This window comes from Lemur catta, chromosome 1, assembly GCF_020740605.2.
Source record: "Lemur catta isolate mLemCat1 chromosome 1, mLemCat1.pri, whole genome shotgun sequence".
Taxonomy (NCBI): domain Eukaryota; kingdom Metazoa; phylum Chordata; class Mammalia; order Primates; family Lemuridae; genus Lemur; species Lemur catta.
The window spans coordinates 208,632,998-208,645,051 of NC_059128.1; the positions used below are offsets into that span (position 1 = coordinate 208,632,998).

The following is a 12,054-nucleotide window of genomic DNA, read 5'->3' on the forward strand; positions in this document are numbered from 1 at the left end:
AGGGGGGTTGAGGGCCTGGTCCCAACATCAAGTATATGACCCTTCAGAGCCTTGAACAAGTAAAGACATCCTCACCACAGGTATTTGAACCCAGCTGGAAAAACAGAGGTTTGGAAGTCAAATCTCCCGGAGTTCCATCACCTACGGCCAAGTGATCTTGGAGAAGCGACACAGCTTCTGTAAAATGCTCGTTATCACTTCTATGCTATCAGGGCATTGCGAGCACTCATGAGGTCATGAGGTAGAGGGACGAGAGCAGCCGGCACAGACACAGCCCTCGACAGATGGCTGTGTGTGTAGGAGTGGTAGCAGACGCTATACCGATAGCACTAGAAAAGGAAGGGCTGCCCTCCTCCTGGTTCCAGCAATCCCCTGGGCTCACTGGGGAAGGTCCTACAGGTGTGCTGATGGGAGACAGAGAGGCAGCACCTGTGTCCCAGATGGCCGAAGCAGCCACTTTTCCCTACAAGGTTAGGCTGACCTAACACAGACTATGGAACTTTGACTTTGCCCATACATGGTGACAAACAGGTTAGAGTAGCAAAGGCTGAGCCCTCACGGGGTGAATCCAAGCAATGGCCACAGATAATCAGACTAGCCAACACCCAACTTCTACTTTTCCGTAAGAGTCTTTGTTTGTTTTACTGTGCCAAAGAGCCCAATACAGTAAATTTTGCATCCTTACTTCTTGAGGCTGAACATGCCCATGAAGTTTGTGGTCGGGCTGTCCCTTGTGGGTCAGTAGAAAGGATTGGGGACAGTGTGGCAGGACACAACCTGGGCAATGGGCTGAGCCTTGAGGGCACTGACAGCAGAAAGGCAGTTGGGGGAAGGGTGGTCCAGGGAACCCGGAGGCACTGTGAGAGCACCAAGCTGGCGAGACAGGACCTGAGGTATCATCCCTGGGTCCTGTCCCTAAACCTCCCGTCCCCACAGCCCAGGCACAACCTCCAGCACCAATCTGGTCCCGTTTCAGAGGGGATTTAGGTATGGTAGGGCAATGCTTAGAAAACACACTAGCCTCCCAGAATTGGTTCCAGTGTGACCCTTGCTTCAGTTCTGAGGAGCAGGCCTCAGCCTGCACTCTGAGGCCCCCCATCTTGTTCACAATGTCTGTTCTGCCTCTGTAACCTGCTGGGTGGCAGGAGGCTAATACGATGGCTGGACTAGCCATGATCTCACCTTCTGACTTCCGGGGCTGGAATCTTGTTCTTTGGTCCTGGCCTGTGAAAGGCTCTACTCCTATGAACTGAAATTCCTGGGCTCCTGCCTGCTGCCATGATATCTGTTCTCAATTTCCCACACCACCTCCCCAGTCCACTTACCCTTTAAGGCACTACGAATTATCTGCAATGTCACTTTGTCCCTTTCTCTAGGAAGCCATTCCTGACTTTGCACACATGTTCCCATAACTCCAAATTAGCACAGCACTTTTCACCCTCCACTGTAATTCACTATAAGGTCCCTGATGGCAGGAACAGCCGTTTTTCTCCAGTGGATCCTCTGCACCAAGAACAGTGCACAGAGCTTGTGGGCTGCTGTAAACATGGGTTGAATGAGTGAATGAATGAATGAATGAATGAACAAATGAGCAGGCAAGCTCAGTAACTCGGGACCCTGGCACAGATTTTCTTTCCAGTCTAGATCGCTGCATGATGGCCCTGGTGATCCCTGCCTCCTGGTATTTATGCCTTGTGTAGTTTCTTCTACATTACCCAGAACTGGTCTCTATGACCAGTGGATTACAGCAGAAGTGATGGCATATCACTTCTGAAATTAGGCTATAAAGGGCACCGGAGCTTCCATCCTGATTGCTTTTTCAGTCCTTCTTAGATCATTTGTTCCGGGGGAAGCCAGCTGCTATGGAGATGCCCATGCAGCAAGAAACAGAGGCCTCCAGCCAATAGCCAGCGAGGAACTGATGCCTGCCAACAAACTGCTGAATGAATTTGGAATTGCATTCTTCAACTCCACTTAAACTTTGAGATTAGTGCAGCCCCAGCCAACAGCTCGACTGCAACCTCATAAGAGACCCTGAGCCAGAACCACCCAGTTAAACCAGTCCTAGATTCCTTATACTCAGGACCTATGAAATAGTAAATGTTTATTGTTTAAAACTGTTAAGTTTGGGGTAATTTGTTACACAGCAATTGATAACTAATACAATCATCCAGTTGATGGGATTGGCTGGTGTACGGAGGCCTGGCTTCTAACTCAGCACCACAGAACTGCCAAGAGGTGGCACCATTACCAAATTTTAAGTCAAGCTGCATTTGATAAAATATTAACCTGAAAGTCATGACAAATGCCAACCTGAAGTCTGAGATGTGCAAGTTTGTTGTAGATATACAGAAGTGTTTGCCAATGAATTGCATGCAACAATCAGGCCTAACCAGTTTGTTTTCAGATTGTTAAAAATAGAGCAGACAGTTGCATGCAACTGTCCCTAGAGCCTTCTCATCGTCCCTAGAGCCTACGCTAAGAGACCAAACAGAAGTGACCATATTGTTCAACAGAGTTGTCCTCAGGGGTGGAGCCTCTCCCCCCACTCTTCCCACCTGACACATGGCAGAGCAACCTTTGGTACAGACTGAGTTGGTCCCTGGAAACTTTGGAGGCAATGAAATGAAGGGACAACTCTTCTCTGTCCCCAAAGACCTCCTCCAATGAAGGTTCCAGCTACCACTCCTAAATTGAATGTAAATTGACGTTTGCTTTTAGGGTTCTAAAGTTTCCTACCGTCACCACCAGCTTAGAGGATGGACGAGGTTAAAAGGGAGAGATGATGATAGGACAAGAAGAGTTCAAGTTTGGGAAATGAAGGTTAAGGGGGAAAGTGTGTTCACAGAGTAGCCTCCAGACTCACGCTACTGTCATCAGGAATAAACTCAAGGTCATTCTAGCAGGAAGCAGACTGGAGTTTCAGGGAATCAACTGGCAATGAGACCCCAATTCAGAGATCCTGGCGGTTAGTTAGTTCAGCTGCCCAGACTGTAAAATGAAAATAAGAAAGTGCTTTTAGCAGGACTTGGGAAAATAAGGCTGCAAAAACCTAGGACACAGTGAAAAGAGAGATTTTAGCCCCAGAGAAAGAAAATGGGTGATTGCAGGAGATAGATCAACCATGAAGGAACTGAGTGGGAACAAGAGGGAACAAGAGCTTCTGTTTGTGGGTACATACCATATACCAGACACTGTACTCAGCACATTCCATTCATTACCTTATTTAATTCTCAAAACAGTTCTACCAATTGGCAGGTATTATTATGCCCATGTTACAGATCAGGACTGAGCCTTAGCATAGCTAAGAAACTTGCCCAAGCTTACACTATCAATAAATTTTGCAATCGACAATAAAACCCAGATCTGCCTGACTGCAAACCAAGGTTCCCACCATTGGAGAATTTTCCACGTGGCAGAATTCTCTCTCCTTCTACAGCCAGAGTTTATATTGCCGCATCCCACTCCCAGCACCTTGCAAATACAAAAGTCCATGAAGATATTTTATTGCAGCAATTTTGCAGAAAACAAGGTAGGGACATTTTATATTAGAGGAAAGCCCTTATTACCTGCATTTCACGCACTTAGAAAATAGTAAGCGGAAACAAAAATAGCCAAAATGTCAGAAGTATAGTTGATCAAGGCTGTACCTTAAAGGCTGAACTGAAATCAGTTGCAGAGACTGAGACCTGGCTGCGATTGTATGCAGGCTCTGACACCCAGTGCTGAGCGATCTGCCAGGCACCCATGTATCCAGCATGGGACAGGACCCATGTGCTTGCCTGGGCTACCCCATCAATCCACTCATCATCCTTCATTTGCTAAAGTCCCATCTTCTCTGACAGACCAAAAGTCTAGTAAGACAGAGACTATTTTTGCAGTACCTGGTGCCGCATCTGGCATATAGTTGGTGTTCAGGATTTATTTGTGAAAAATGAAAGCTAGCGTATTCAAACACAAGAAATGCTATTGAATTAATTCTCAGGGGGAAATGTATAGCACTAAAGCCAGTATTAGAAAGGTCTCAAATCAATGAGCTCAGCTTCCACCATAAGAAACTAGAACAAGAAGAGTATATTAAATCCAAAGTAAGCAGAAAAATGAAAATAATTAAGATCAGAATGGAAATGAATAAAATATAAAACAGAAAAATAATAGAGAAAATCAAATGAAACCAGAAGCTAGTTACAAAATTGATAAACCTCTAACCAGACTGATTAGGGAAAAAAGGGAGACACAAATTACCAATATCTAGAATGAGAGATGTGACATCACTACAGGTATTAAAAGGATAATAAGAGAATACTGTGAACAATTTGATGCCAATAAATTCAGCAACATATATGAAATAGAAAAATTCTCCAAGAGACACAAACTACCTAAATTCATTCTAGAAGAAATAGATAACCTGGATAGTGCTATATCTACTAAAGAAATACAAATTGTAAGTAGAAACCTTCTCACAAAGAAGGTAAATTCTGGTAAATTGTACCAAACATTTAAGGATATGTTTGCAGGGTGAATGAACGAACAGTGGCTCTAACGACAGCAAAGCACTAGAAAAGAACACACAGAAAAAGGAAGAGGCTCCAGAGGAGCCTCAGGCAGATGAAGTTTCTACCAATGGCCCAATGAAGAGGGCTTGGTAGCTAATCCCATAACCATTGAATAATGATCTATATGTGTACCAACTGTTAACAAAGTGTCCCTGTGTCATTACCTCCTGATGGTTTGTTCCTCTCCACTAAGAACTTATAAAGTTAGGAATAAAAAAATTCTTGTACGGATTGTTAAGGAGAACCAGGCAGATCCAAATGATATTTTTATTCACCATCCTGGTGCCCATTTAATCATTCAACAAACATTTCCCAATTATTCACTCACTATAAATCAGAGACTCTCTCTTAAGATCTGGAGATAAAAAGTCCAATAAGACATATTTCATACTATAACAAGCTCCCAGGCTAGAGATATTTATAGATGATAAATTCAGTGGTTACCATGAAACAGATGGTGCTATCAGAGCAGTGCACCGAGTGTTATAAGAACACAGAGAGGCCTCTGGAGAAGGTGATGCTTGAACTCAGTTTCAGAGGAGAAGCTACCTGAAGAAGAGGAGGAAAGCAGTTGAACAACACCTGCATTGGCCTGGAGGCTGAAAAAGCACATACATTCTGGGGAACTACACACAGTGTGTTAGGACTACCGCAGATGATGCCAGAGAAGTGGGAGGAGGTAAACTACAGGCGACCAGGCTCTGCGGTTCAGGCAGGAAGTGTGGGCTTTACCCTGCCAGCAGTAGGGAGCCAGTGAAGAAGGTGAGCCCAGGAGCAAGATGACAAGACTTGAGGTTTAGATCATCCAGCTGCTGGAGAAATTGGAGGGAGGCCAGGCTGGAGGCAGGGGCATGAGTTCTGAGAAATTCCCAGAAATTCAGGAAGGAGATGATGGAAGTCTGAAACAAGGTATCCAGAAGATACAAGGTTTCCCCAGAGTGGGCTAGGACAAGCAGCACCGCCATGGAATGGTGACTGGACAGGGCGCATTCCTGTTTATGCGTGACTCCCACCTCCCCACCAACCTCCTGCCTTTGCACAACTGGGAAGAGGAAGGACGTGCCACGCATGGTGCTGGGTGATTTCCATGTCACCTTATCCTCTCAATAGCTGTCTGAAAATGTAGTATCATTTTCAATTTACAGATCAGGAATCCGTGGCTTCCAGAACTGCATGACTCAAGCTATGGACAGTGTAGCATCTTCTACCTAATGCCCTAAGGGTTTGTGAATCAGCTCTCCTATATCTCTGTGAGTCCCTGGCTAACTCCTTAATCCTCTGGTTAAATACAGCCTCCCCCATCTTCAACTCACCTCATTGCCAGAAAGGTGGTACATCCTGGCTTCCTGGAGCAGCGGGAAAACCTCCGGGCACTGCCTGATGAGAGGATCTGCTTCAACTGTTTCCACGAAGTACCACGGGTCCAGCAGCGGCAAGCGCACGTTCTCAAGGATGTAGGGGAGCAGGCAGAGTCTCTCTGACTGTTTGTGTCGGACCCAGCTCATCACAGTCTCAAACACCTGAGCCTCCTCAGTCACATAAAGGTCGTCGCTCTTCAAGATGTGGTACAGAGTGTCCACGGGAAGTTCAAGGAACTCCTCAGAATTCAGAATCTGAACAAAATTTTGAATGATGTAGCTTTGAACTTGCTTCTTTAGACTGTCCAAAGAGTGTGTGTCTGCCAGCCTCAGTATTCCAACACAGTTTTCTGGGTTCAAGGATTCAGTGAGGAAGCTGGCACAGGCATCCACCATCCTCAGGAACTAGCAGAACAGAAAGGTGGCAAAGCAGGCCAGGAAATGATTAGTCCACAAGGGTGTTTACCAGTGAGTTCTGTGTATTCACAAAAAAATTAGAAACAACCGAGATGTCCAACAACAGAAGACTGGCTAAATAAATGATTATACATCCATACAGTTGATAGCTCTATAGTTACTTTTAAAAGCCTGTTGTAGCAGGATATTAGATGACATGGAAAATGTTCATAATGTATTGAGTTTAAAAATCTGTTCACTGAATCTGATCAAGTCACTAGATTTAATCACTAATGTACAGGAAATGTAGAGAAAAGGGAAACGAGTTCAATGACACCACAAGAATATAGTCAGCAAAATCCAGACCGTGGGAAAGTCTACAGAACCACTGATTCCGTTTCTTCAACAAATATATGACAAGGGGGGAAAGAGAAAGGGCAAGAAGGGGAAGGGGAACCTGAAGATAAAAAGAGATTTAAGAGACATATCAACCCATTGCAAAGTTTGGACCTTATTTGGATGCCTAATTTAAGCCAAAATTTTTTGAACTTGGGGAAAATGTGTACAATGACTAATATTTGGTGACATGAAACAATTATTCATCTTAGGTGTGATAATGGTATCATGGTTACGTTTAAGAAGAATCTTTATCTTTTAGAGACATACACTGAAATGTTTGCAGACGAAATGAGAAAATCACAAAGTCATTTGTACGTTATGATCCTAGTTTTATAAAGAAAAAATATATAGAATATAGGAATAGAAAGACTAAAGAGATACAGATCAAAATATTAACTGTTATGTCTGTGTGTATCAGGTACCCTAGGGCAAATTATGCTGCAGTAGCGAATAATCCCCAAATCTCAGGGGCTTACAACAATAAATGTTCCCCTTTCACTCACATTGTGAGTCCTTCACGGGGCTTTTCATTCCAGGATCCAGGAAGATGGAAAACCTCTTACCTGAGACATGCTGGTCTCATGACAGAAGGGGAAAAATGATCGTGGAACCACACCAAGGTGGCTGAAAGCTTCTGCTCAGAGGTGGTGCATGTCATTTCCATTCACTCTTAACCAGCCAGAGTAAGATACGTGGCAAAATTTGTCATCAAGGGAACAATAATTCTCCCACGGAAACAGGCCCCATGGGATGGACAGGGAATATACTATAGAAATAACATAAGGAACCATACTCTGTAATAAGACTATGAGAATTTTTTCCATTTTATTTTATTTACGTATATTTCCTCTAAAATGAGTATCACTTCTGTAATTAAAAAATTAATGTGTATTGAAAAATTAATGTGTATAAAATTACCAATTGGCTCCCACACCCCACTTTTAAATTATCATCATCCTCATAAGAATACCAGTCCCTTATGCTAGTACAGCACTCTACAGATGGCAAAGCACTGTCACATCCATTATATTACTTAATACCCATTTTACAGATGAGACATCTCAAATGCGTCAGCTCATTCTTAGTATTTGTTCTCTGGAGCTTAACTTTGAACAAGTCCAAACTCCCATCTCCCCTCCTTGTCCACTGGGCTCCTTATAGGGTCAAGTTCTCAGTGCTTGGGTTGATCCATTAATGGAAGGAGCGGGAAAGGGAGCTGACGGGGCCTGGTGGGAAGAGCATGGATCGGACAGACCTGACCACGGAGGGGTGACAGGAGCCAGAGAAAGAGGGGCTGTGGGGCCCAAAGTGGGGGCAAGTGGTCTTAGAGTGAACCAAGTTGACTTGGGCTCTTGCCTTCACTCCAGAGCATTCTAGGGGAAACACATCCCTGAATTTTTTGATCAATCCCAATTGCAAAATGTAATCTTTTCGCATTAGACCACACTTTGTGATAGAAAACATTGCCCTGAGGGTCAATGCAAGTTGGAGAAAGCCTGAATACTGCCCTGTGTGCTGGCCCCAACCACCTGCAGCGCTGCTCCTCGCATGAGCAACTGTGGAAACAGTTGAGCCTGAGAATTCTAACACCTGTTTAGTTGTTTGCAGATTTTCAGTTCAAAGAGTAAAAATACACAACCGAGACTAAGAGGGTTGAGCCTGAGAATCTGACACCAGAGTCCCATCTGGCCTTACCCACAGAGACATCTACGAGAGCCGAAAGGAAACTCACTTAAATGGTGGACTCCAGGGCAAAACACCACATCCTCCATGCTAGCGTTTGCATGAGCGGAAGATGAGAGGAAAATTATATAGATATTTCTAGATAAGTAGACTATCTCTGGGAGACCACTTAAGACCTAGTAACTGTGGTTGCCTCTGGGAAGCGGAACTGGCAGCCGGGGTTAGGGCAGAAAAGGAGAATTACTTTTCACTGCTTACCCTTTTTCCCCTCTCCAACTGTGTGCAGGAAATACCTATTTAAAATAGCTTCAGTTTCTCATTTATGGAGAAAATACTAGAAGGTAACATATAACATGCTAATAGTGGTTATAGATATTAATTTGGGCTCTTTTGACTTTGCTATACAGATCAAGTTTTCTATACTAAGCATGAACATTTTAAAATCAGGAAAAAATATATAAAATAAAATAAATACCCTTGAGACTTTAAAGTAAACAATGAGAAAATAAAATAAAATGTACAAAATAAAAGAGCACCAACTATATGTCAGACTCCTTATACTAACTGTAAGAGTTATGGAATCATCCCAACAACACTATAAAGTAGATATTTATTATCATTCCTGTCTTATATATGAGGAAATGAGATTCAAAGAAGTGATTCCCTCAGAGACTTGTAGCTAACAAGAGATGGTGCTAAAATTTGAACTAGTCCTCTCTGATTCCAAAAATGCATGTTTTTACATTACTTCAAGCTGCACAGGTCAAAGAATGCGTGTGGGGGACAAGGGCTTGGCAGATGCCAAACATCATTTGCGCACTCCATCAGATGGCTCAGGTGAGCTGATCTGCCCGGACACAGGAAAGACTGGCCAACAAGATGCCATTCCTATCCCTGCTTGATGACTATTGATGAGCAAAGAAGGAAACCATACAGGAGAACCAAGGCAAGTACCAAATCTCACATCTGTTAGAAACATTGATTCATTCAATGTTAGAAACATTGAAACTTGGCCCTCTCCACTCAGAAACTGTCGACTCATCCATTCATCTACCATGGTGAGCATCCATTATGTAGGAGGCTCTCACTAGTGCTGAGGTACAGAGGTGAGCAGAAAGGGACAAATTGCCTGTGCTCATTGGAGCCACGGACTGGTGGGGGAGGCAGACACTGATTGAATAATCACACATGAAGTGTAAAATTACAACTGTGATAATGCTATGTACCAACGTCCAGGGATTCCACTGCCTGAGACCGAGGACAGTCCTACTCCCACCCCTTCACTGTCCACTGTCTGACTCTCAGCCATCACCAGGGCTCTCCCTGATAGACCCCCATCTCCTCACCTGCTCCAGACAGTCCCGAAGCTGCCCCGTTGTGGTGCCTTTCTATGCCCAGGCCATTCCTCAGCCTAGACTGCCTTTCTCCCTCATCTCCACCTATTACAATTCCACGCTCCTCACCCAGACAATTCAGACTCCAGAGCCCAGCTTTTTAAGGAGGACTCAGGATGGCTCACCCCTTTTAAAACAGAGAAGTCCCCTTTTCAGCTTACCTCAGGAAGGAGGAAGGAGTGAATATCATGGCCACCACTTTATCTACATAGAGCTGATTTCTTCATTTAGAGTTATTAAGTCTGGGACCAACGCATGAGCTCAGAGAGTCAGTGAACCCCCACATTGTATGTAAACATTTATATGCCCATGTGATATTTTTCTAGGAATTGAATTTGCAGGGAACACGGTTACTCCCTGGTATCCATCCAAGGCAAGAGAACCAGGGAAAAACAGAGCCAGATCCAACTGTGCTTGAAACCTTCTCCACCTCTGGACATTTAAAATTCTGGGTCAATAATTGTTTAAGAAGAAAGAAGAGAAATGGGAAAGAAGGAATGGAGAAGAAGTAGAGAATACCTACCTATCCATGAAGTTCTTTCTCAAAATCTACTTCTTTGATGGCTCCTCCAATTCCCCAACATGGAATCCTTCCTCCCTTCTCTGTGCTCCACCGGGCAACTCACTTGCCCCTTTTATGGAGCATCCATAACATTTCTACCTTGTACTATGGCCACTTAAGACAAGCATCTCAAAGGCAGGTCCTAGGTCATACTTGTGGTTTTGTTTCTAGAAGCATCTAGCACAAAGTCTGGCAAGAAAAGAGAAAAAAGAGAAAGAGGGACAGAGGAAGGAAATATTTAGCAGTGAACTAAAATGTACCAAGGTCTGTGCTAGACACTTTCCCATTCATTATTTCATTTAACAAATAAATTGCATTTTTTCACAAACTTATTTAACAAGTTAAAAAAAAAGAAAAGGAAGGTGTTAGTATTTCCATTTGTATAGAGGAGCAACAGAGAATTCAGAGAGCCCAGTGCATTGCCCAGGGTCACACACACCTTTGTAACTTGTTGCACCCTTGAGTTAACAATAGGCCAGGAGGATCTGAAGAGGCTTTATAAGGACAAGGGTACGTGCAGGTCTCCCAGTTGTGTAAGTTCCCCCAAAATATGCTTCAATCAACACTTTTTGAGTGTGAGGGGTGTAGGGCAGCCTCCCATGGTCCCAACCAATGGCTGGGAAACTGCTGATCATAGGAACAAGAAATCGTTTTCTTTTAAATATGTTTTTACATCTTCACACTCAAGATTATTCAAGACTTCAGGGTAAATTGTCTGTCTCAACCTGCCTGGTGACACATGAGCTTGTTTGTTAGAGCTGAGAGATGACAGATAATGACAACAGACAGCCAACTTCCTGTTTGGGGGACATGTGAGCAAAAGGTTACAGCCAGCCACCTGACTCTCGGACGGGGATACTAAAAATACAACCAAAGAAACCGCTTGAGATGTGGCTGCAGTTCCCACTGCTCGTCCTCTGCTTCCCCTTTGTGTTCTCCCAGACTTGGAGTCCTGAGGGGCTCCACCCATGTGACTCCACATCTCCCTGGGGGTGCCTTCAAAGTCACTCCACAGTAACTGAAGTCCTGTTTTAGTCCATGTCAGCAATTCCATTGACTACCGTGCTCAGGCGGCCCTGGAGTCATTGCAAAGGGTCTATAAAGACACTGGTGTTCTTACCTTCATCTCCAACAAATCAGCAGTACAAAGGGCAAGCTGATGAAATTAATAAAATTTAAATTTATCTCAAAATGTTTCTGAATTCCTTGTAAGATTTTTGTCACTACTTTTCTTCTCAGACAATAGTTGCTAAAAGTAAAGTACTTCTCCTGTGAGGTCTGTATTGGTGCTTAAAAAGGGTCTTCATACTTAAAAATTGTAAGTTACCGCTAATCCAAATCTCCCATCCTTACCTCTCTTCTCCTCTCCCAGGTGAAGCTCCACTTCCATGAAAAGATGCCCCCAGGCCCCAGGGTGGACACCCTCTGCTCCCCCTGCCACCCCCATCAGTCCTTGCCCCAGACTTGGCTGAGAGATCCGCTGCTTCCCGGAAGCCGCATGGAGCTCGCACAAAAGGAAGGAGCTCAGTCCTGCAGAGACCCACTCACTGCAGTGGGCCGGGCGCGGGGAGACGGGGCAACTGTAGCGGCGGGCCGCTCTCACGAATCAGTCAGAGGGACAGCACCAGGGGCGTGGAAAGCTGAGTCGAGATGCAGGCAACAAACTGCCCCTGAGTTTCGGGAGGAGATAGTGGCAGCCTCAGCAG

At 44.4% G+C, this 12,054-nt stretch overlaps 1 protein-coding gene across 1 annotated transcript in view; it reads right to left on the reverse strand.

Annotated features, from left to right (window-relative positions):
- Positions 1-12,054, reverse strand: part of KLHL6 (kelch like family member 6) — a 57,957-nt gene that overhangs the window by 7,568 nt on the left and 38,335 nt on the right. The window contains exon 3 of the mRNA XM_045539774.1: positions 5,870-6,319. Coding sequence (XP_045395730.1) covers positions 5,870-6,319 — 450 coding nt within the window. The remainder of the gene's footprint in view (positions 1-5,869; positions 6,320-12,054) is intronic.